The sequence below is a fragment of the Pecten maximus genome, unplaced genomic scaffold (genome assembly GCF_902652985.1).
Source record: "Pecten maximus unplaced genomic scaffold, xPecMax1.1, whole genome shotgun sequence".
NCBI classification, from domain to species: Eukaryota; Metazoa; Mollusca; class Bivalvia; order Pectinida; family Pectinidae; genus Pecten; species Pecten maximus.
In genome coordinates, this window is record NW_022982482.1 from 7299 (window position 1) to 16609 (window position 9311).

At 35.1% G+C, this 9311-nt stretch overlaps 1 protein-coding gene across 1 annotated transcript; it reads right to left on the reverse strand.

The window, feature by feature from the left end:
- Window positions 1-2970: 2970 nt before the first annotated feature.
- Window positions 2971-8937, reverse strand: LOC117320516. The gene is made up of 2 exons (XM_033875093.1): window positions 8823-8937; window positions 2971-7140 (listed from the first exon to the last, which is right to left on the reverse strand). Exon 2 carries the CDS (start codon window positions 7136-7138, stop codon window positions 5042-5044), a length of 2097 nt encoding a protein of 698 aa, XP_033730984.1. The 5' UTR covers window positions 7139-7140; window positions 8823-8937; the 3' UTR covers window positions 2971-5041.
- Window positions 8938-9311: the final 374 nt, after the last annotated feature.

The window sequence follows — 9311 nt, forward strand, 5'->3', positions numbered from 1 at the left end:
TGGATAAAAAAGGAGTGAAATCAAAAACCGTTTACTCCTATCATTCAAAGTAAAATGTAAATGAACTGCAGTGTCGACAACAGGCCATACATGGTGGTAGTGTAAATTCATATAAATGTCAATTTTTAACTTTATTTCCTATGGGATTGATTGACTTGTTATCTGTTCACAGCACACAACGCGTCCAAAGGACCATGACGATCTATTTTGATACTGTTGGGGAATCACTGGGGTCACATGGTATTTTCTACCTGTATTTTAAGCCAACCATCGGCTGCGAGGCCTAGGTCAGGATAAGTGCAAAACGACAATACTTATATACAAGACACAACAGGGGCCTGACGGGAAATGGGGTTTAAAAAGTCTCAGATCAATCTCTTTTCGGCCTCACACACCGAAACTTTCGTTAGGATTTAGAATGTCTACTAAAGATGGCAAACAATGGTCCGTATTTGATGTTCGGATAACTCATTCTAGTTCTTAATCAGAACGTTCCGCGGGTCCGTGTTGAATTCGGAACATTTACATGTCTACAGGTTTTATATTTGTTTAACTTTGAAGTTTAAAATGTCTCAAATCCATTTTCCTTCTCTATGCATACATTATTGTCGTTTCCCTTACAAGATACATGCATATATTTGGATTATCAAATATCAGTTAAAACTTCTTGACAGAAAAAGAAATGGATTTTAAAAATGCGTATGATTTTCAAACAAGTCAAAACACTGGTTATGTTTATGGTTATGGTTTGTTTCATTAGGTATTGCTTTGTTAATAACCAACTATTTTATCTTGAACAGATCCGGCTTAGAATTTTGAAAAAGCCAAACAGTATACGAGAGATTTATTAGAAAAGTTTTTGAATTTTGTTTCATATAAGCATATTTTGGACAATTTTTTTCCATTCGGTTTTATCAGAGACTTGTATATTTAACCAAGTACTTACCTATGAATATGTCTATCAAAACTGCGTATGCTTGCGCATTCGTCAGCGAACGAGCATTTATTTTCGAATCACATGAGATCCAAATTGTACATAATATGTATATATCTAACCCGTACTCCACTTTGTGTTTGTATTTCTGTTATAATATACCAATACAGTTGACCCGCTAAATCTGGACGCCGATAGTCCGGAAACTCACAATCCGGACGGAAATGTCAGGGAACGAATTTTTCCCTAACGTTATTTTGTACCCACCATTCCGGAAGTTCTGATTCCGAATCCGGAGCTCCATATCGGAAACGGATGTAAATCAAGTAAATTCCAGCAGTAATCCGCACGATTTTCTCATCACATAGATAAAAAGTCTGAGTTGGTCACCCTTGTCGACAGGTCAACAGGTAGTAGCTCGCGGTCGCTTGACATACAGAGTAGTCATAGCAACCACTGCGAGGTCTTAGCCCCCGGCATTTAACCGTACAATGTATACAGCAAATTAATTAAAGGATTATAGACCGGTCTTGTTTTTGTTTAAAATGTTTTTTCAAACTAATCATTACGGCTATAAGCATGCTGAAAGATGACATCATACATTTTTTATCTTCACTATTTTATAATACAAATTAACGAAATATAGACAGCATCAATAATGACTATACATATCACTAGATTGATAAAGTACACCATGTTGAAAATAACTGTTACAGTAAAGATAGATGTTTATGACATTTCTGAGCGGCAATATCGAATGAATGAGTGGGTGGGTGGAGTATACAATAATGTAGTCATGATATAATGTTGTAACCTAGAAACTGATGAGTGAAAACAAAAATAAGCTAATTAAGGTGAGATCTAGAACGTGCTGTAAAACACATTCAAATTTTATGATATCAATATATGTTATTCCGTAGTTGCACGTACGAATCCATCAAGCTATATAGGATTATCATTGATCATAATAAGGAAAGAATATATAATATGATTAACACTAAACGAAATTTATTGTTTTATCAGGTGTGTTCACAAATTAAAAACATCGGCTTTGAACGACGACGCTTTGAAAGATTTTTATAGCTCACCTGGTCCGAAGGACCAAGTTGAGCTATGCCATACCGTTTCGTCCGTCCGTCCGTCAACAATTGACTTCTTCTCCATAACCACTGATCAGAATTTGACAAAATTTTGTCCGAAGCATCCCTATGGGGTGTGGACTCAAAACTGTACAAATGGTGGGGCTGACCCCCAGGGGTCTGAGGAGCGGACGTTAAACAAAACAAGAGGCCATGGGGCCTGTATCGCTCACCTGGTTGGATTTGACCAAATGTCAAAATAATGTTCATGTTGTTCATACACATACTCTCTAAGGGACTGAAAGACCCTATGGATTATTTTTACAACCTAATTGTGTTGAAGAAACTAAGTCCCTTAGGGTGGGGAAAGACCCTTGGGCCTCTTAGGCCCCGCCCCTCAGGCCCCTTGGGGGTCAGAGTCACCATTTATGCAAAATCCGTTCCCCTTCCCCCAAGAATGTTTTTGACCAAATTGGGTTCAAATCCATTCATAATGTTATGACAAGTAGTGATTTAAAGTAATTGCCTAAATTTCCCCTATTGGGCCCCGCCCCTCAGGCCCCTTGGGGGTCAGAGTCACCATTTATGCAAAATCTGATCCCCTTCTGCCAAAGATGTTTCTGACCAAAGGAGTAGGTGCATTTAGGGTCATTTTTGGCCCCATCTTTGATTTAATTGAATTACATACCAGACTAACAATGACATATGAAATTTATAAAATATGGAGTTTCTAAGAATTCTGACATAAGGTTGCCTAGCAACAGGCCTGGTAACGCACCTATTATATTTGCTCAATTTAATGGTGAAATTCTATTTTTTCTTTAATCTTATAACTTAAAGTTTGTCAATCAATGTTTAAACTTGAAAATATTGTTATATTTAATTCTATTGTAAACTTTAATGTCATGTATAGGTTACCTAGATCTAGTTTTTACCCTTGTACATGTAATACATGTACATAGCAACCATTTTTTCTCCATAGCAACAGCAAGAAAATTTCAATGAAATGGAGAGATAAATGTTTGAATGTTACAAGAATCTTAATTTGACTAACTATGATCTCTTTGTTAATACCCTTATTATCCTTATCCATAATACAGCTTAATTAAAAGTATAAACCCTACCAGAGAAACCTGGGAGACTAGATTTTCTGTCAGCCCATCTTATACAGACATGCATATATGTATTCAACTGTATATGTCATAATGCTAAAGTCAGTCAGCACTCTAGTGACTTCACTCCTTTAGGGATTTTGATCAAACTTCACACAGTGATATATGAAACCATAATGTATCATCCAATTTCAATTCCAGAGCTTTTGTATCAAGGTCACTGTTACTGTTTCTAGAAGAGCCTTAGGGGACATGTGTTGCTTAAGCAATACGCAGTGTGCTTTTTTATGATAACTGTGGATTTATCATTCTTTTAGAACAGACTGGCAGATATGTTACCACCAAATACAGAAATCAGGTTCAATGTATGACCCATGTTTGAAATATTAATTGTTGAAATTAACCCTCTTTGCTTTAATTCTGCTACTAGTTTATCTGTGACAGCAGAAATACATGTACTGTTTCAATACACAGCCTGATCAGTTCCATGTGAATTAAAATGCAAAGTTTGTTCAACCTGCTGAACACCAACAATGTTGGATGAAACATATTTTTATGTATACATTTAATTTAACTGTATTTTACCATTACCTGTTGCATGCACAACTGAGCTTGAATGAACTTTGCATTATGAAAGAGAAAAGAAATATTACAAACAAGTTATACAACATTACACAAACATTTTAATTTGAGACCGTAACTGTCTATAAAACACTTAGTATAAATATTTCATTCTATCCAATACCACAGAAACATCACTATAACAAATCTAGATCACATTCACTCATAATGTAACAAAAGAGTCCTTCACATTCACTCATAATATAATAATAGAGCCATTCACATTCACTCATAATATAATAATAGAGTCCTTCACATTCACCAATACTATAATAATAGAGTCCTTCACATTGACTCATAATATAACAAAAGAGTCCTTCACATTCACACATACTATAATAATAGAGTCCTTCACATTCACTCATAATATAACAAAAGAGTCCTTCACATTCACACATACTATAATAACAGTCCTTCACATTCACTAATACCATAATAATAGAGTCCTTCACATTCACTCATACTAAACAAAATTATTCATTGATAGGATGTGACAGTATCAAGCTTTAGTGTTATAATAAAACAGTACTGGTATAAAGGTATATGAATCCCTGTCATCTTTACAGTACTCATTCTCAATTTTTAGACTCTCCAATTACTACTTACACATCTGACATACATAGTTAAAACCATTTTTACATAGTCTTTGCACTTTCAAATAAACAAATACACTGTATCAGATTGATTTACTCTTGTGCACCAAACACTAACATATGAACACACACACTGCTCCATAATCTAGTGTTTAAACCCTATATAAACTATCTGGTACATGCATTTTAAGCGAACAGTAGCAATATTATGACAAGAAAACCTGTGGAAATTATATTATTTAATACATAATGTCTAATTTAACTATTTACATATCACTTGAACATAGCTACATCATTTCGCTTTGACAAAATGATTAATACCCTTGTAGATCTAAATAAAGAACATGCGAAATAGTAATAAATTCTTGGTACTCAATTCTAAATAACACATGCATGCTTTTATAAAGATTATAAAGTTCATCTCCTGAGATATAGATATTCTAGTATGATATTTGATAACATATCAAACATTATCTGAATGGAGACGGATGTGACAGATTTTTCAAATTATAAAGCTGAGGGTTTCCACAGAGATGTTACAAATTACAACTAGTATATAACATGAACAAAGAAGAGTCTTTCAATTTTTTTGATTAGTTTAAGGACATTGATATATAACATATTTCTTTATACATGACCGGTCTACATTTCAACTTCAATCTAATATACTGGTGTCACAAAACTAGATGTAAATCAGTCAGTTCACTCCTCTGGTTCACTTTCTCCATCAGAATCATCCATCAGAACAGGGACTGCAGCATCAGCAAGAAATTCTGTCCAATTTCTCACCCCAGAGATTTTATCAAGGTGTCTAGCATACCCGAGATACCACAGTACAGAAGATACATGGGCACAAGCTCCAACAACACGTGATCCAGCTCGACATTGGCAATACCAAGACTTAACAAGTACCTGGTCATACTCAACCCACAGCAAATATTTTTTGGCAGAGATGTGACGACTTTGAATAGACACACGAATGATACCGGAGATACTCTCATCAACCATTAATGTATAATCACCATTTTCTAAGTGTTCATGGGTGTAGCTGCGGGCCATCTTTAGCTGGTAAACACCCAAAGTGATGTTACGCAGGTCATCCTCAGATAAGGAAGGGAAATCAACCACTGCATCATCTGCCTCTAATCTTTTCCATGATGCTGTTCTTCTGTCTAGACTTTCTTCTCTAACTCGTTCCTGCAAACTGTTCTTGTCCTTTGCCAGTACTCTCATTTTAGCAGCTAGGATCTGATCAGCATCATGGTCTGCACTGTTCAATGGAGGTCTGTACTTATTGCATAACGCTGCAACTATGCGGACAAAGTCTCCAATATAGGGAATCTGTGTGTTGGGTACAATGTTGGAAAGATATTTCCATTGTTTAATCCGGCCGTTCACAGACTCTACCACCCAACGTACCTTTGTGACAAGCCGTGATGTGTTTGCCTCTACTGTAGTATACTGCTTTTGACCTTTAGGTAAAAACACTGGCATCTCAGACTTAATTCCTAGGTCTTGAAGCATTTCTACTGCATCTCTGAATCCTCTGTCAACAACAATGATGTCTTCTTCTGTTAACCAGTTCATCATGTTTTCCATATTTCCTTGTACTGCATGTTTAATAATCCCAGCATCATTATTCTTGGAATCAGATAAATAAGGACCCATGACAGACACAATATAGCCTGTTGTAGTCACATACACCATTGGCTTGACTAGAGGTCGGTTCTTATAAGTGTTGTAACTACGCCGCTGAAACTGGAAGTTCCCACTCTTCTGGATGTATATATATGTTCCATCTATTACTAAGATAGCTGGAGGATTGCTAAAATTTCCAAATAGCTCTTGTGCTAATGGACGGGTATGTTTACTGATAACCTTTTCTCTGGATATGTGCTGGAATCCAAGAAATTTTGGTACAAAATTAACACACAGTGCCTCTCGTGCTGAATGTATGGCCCGTCTTATCGCTGATTTCCCAATGTTAAACATGGTTGACATCAGTCTATTGGATAATCCTGTGCGAAGTTTGACTAGCAGTACTGATAGGCAGGTTCGGCTTGTCCTATTCTTAGATGACTTCACGGTAGAGATATACTGGCTTAGATCCTCAAAGTCATTTTTAGATAGGCCAGTCAGGCTAACGTAGTCCCCATCAGTTAAAGAATTTGGGTCATCAAAGTCAATCCTCTTCTGTTCATTTCTTATTGCTATGGCACGAACATTGTCAATCAAACTGAAAATCTCAGTACGATTAAAGCAAGATTTTGCATTGTCAGCATCTTTGATTACACCTTTTGCTTCTGTTGAAAAGTAGCCATCAGAATTAAGATGATTGGGACAGCATCTTGTTCCAGAAATGATAAGGTGTCCTTTCTCCACGAAAAGTCTATAACGTGATTCTAGAGATACAGTCACTAACTTTGGTCCCCTTCTTTTACATACAACGCAAGTTGAATGACTATTTCCTGATGCAGCAATAGGTAAAATAATGTTTTTAGGACTCTGTAACGTTTGCATTGTTTTACGTTTCTTTGGTGGTTGATAGGTTGGGTCTTGACCCTCATGCTGTGATGGAAACTGACTTGAAATGTTGCTGTTATCAGATAGGGAAACAGATCTGGTGTATTTTCTGTAACACTTGCTACAAGAAACATCATCTAGTGTAACCTCTACAAGGTAGTTCTTTTTAAGGAAATCTGTATACTTTCTATTTGAAGAAACAGGTCGCCGATCCCCAGGCTTTGTCCTTTTATTGCACAAAATGCAAGGGTAACTCTTGGGACCAGCCCCAGGCATTTCTGAAAGAAACAAGTTTGTACTTTAGTTTACTCAGCTTTATCAAATATTTGTATGTACATGTCAATAATATAAATACTGTAATACATATAAATAAGTCTGCCTTTTCTTTTCAGTCCAACACCAGACAGAAAGATATCTGTATCTTAATTAAATATTTGTTTATTTGAAATAGCATATCGGTATGACTTGAAGAGGTATCTGTATTTAGAAGAAAATAGAGAAATCTTTCTCTTTATTGGAATAGAGATTTCAGTAGTTTGACTAGTTATCAGCATTTGAATAAAAAATGAATAACAGATATGTGTATTTGCAAACAGAGACATTTCTAGTTGTTCAGGAAATAAAGATATCTATATGAAATACAGAAACATCTACTAAAATAGATAATATTGATACATTTATTTGGATAAAGATATTTAATACATATTTTATCATCATATTTAATATCTGACTACAAATCTATGCATCAATTAAGTAAAAATTACAACAAAATGCTTGTCATATACATACTTGACGAGTATTTTGACAGACAGGTGTTTATCTGTTTGTTTTTTTACATTATGTCTGCTTGTCAAAATGTCTTATGTCTGGTGTTGGGGTCAAAGAAACATGGACCATGTTTATGTCAATTGCTCACATGATTGATACAGTAATGAAATATTAATCTAACTGGTAAGAGACTAAATTTGAACATGTAATCTTGTTTCATGGATATTCCAATAAGGTTTAATGACAAATTGTAGGAAATGATCCCTCTATGTATAACCAGGTTGTATGAAACATTTACCTAAATAATGCAATAGAAACCTGTACCTTAATTATTATCTGAATTCCAGTCATAAAGGTCAAAGTAAATGATGAAGTAAGAAGAGATTGAGATTTTGATTTAGTATAAACTATATATTAATTAAGTTCCAAATGATACTTTGCTTTATCTGATTGTGTACTGCAGAATAATTTGTTGTTTGTTCAGGGGTTTTTCTTTGGTATGTAAAGTAGATTCTCCACGTTTTTTTTCTGTCTATTTTACTTGAATGAATAATTGAAAATTTTAATCAAAACATTGAAAAGATAAAAAAAAAATCATAATAAAAATTAAAAAAAAAAAGGCTACATTCAACCGGCATCGAACTTAAGACCTTTGCTATTGCGAGCCGACTCGTACACCAATGTGCTACGCTGACTAACTTCCGGTTTCGAAGAAATATGTTTTACTTAATCTAATCCCAAGTTTTTATTTTGGAGAGTTTTCTTTTTCACAAATAGTACAGTGAAAATAATTAGAAAATATGCTGTGTGTTTTCTTCATAGTAAAGGGTATGGAAATACATATATTTCAGTAACTTGAGATGTTTTACAAAGTCGGGATCGAGGAAGAAGTTTGCCGTTTGTTAGTGTCATACTCATAGCCTAGTGATTGAAATGATCTGACTGCGGGCAGACGACACATTTTCGTGAACTTATCAAACTTTTCAGCTAAATGTTTTTATAAGTATTACTAAGTATTTCTTTACGGCATATCGTTTGTTTGTATATGTAACTGATAATAGGCTACAGTAGCTACTACGATCATAAACAACCTGAACAGACCGGCCCCTCACGGTGAGCCTTCTCCTGTCCAAGTCTTCCTTCGCGCGAAGTCTGTAACTCAGGTTACTACAAACACAAAATAAGAACATACCTGCACCCTGCTTCACATCTGCTAAATCAGCTCATTTTTCATTGTTGGTATATACGTAAACGTGAAGAAGATCGTAGACAGACAAGCGAAAGCACACGTCAAAACTTCATCGTCAATATGTAAACAAACGACAAGCTCTGTCTAATAATTTGAAGCCGGAATGATTTCAGAATATCCGGACTAGCCACGAAATTTATACAATTCATTTAATTGCCTACATGCGTTATATAGTTTATTTTTGCATGGAAATTGGTTTTTATGATTGTGAAAACAATATTCTTAATAATTTTTATATCTGACATGTATATAAATAATTATATATTATTTTCTATTTTACAGTCCGGATTTCTAGTAAACCGATCATGGTATTATAAATACCCCGAGTACCGTCCGCATCGTATTTTTCACACAAAAAGTGAAAAAACGATGTGGCCGCAGGCGTGCCCTTCTACCAAACTGATACCATAAAATAATTACAGCATGATACAT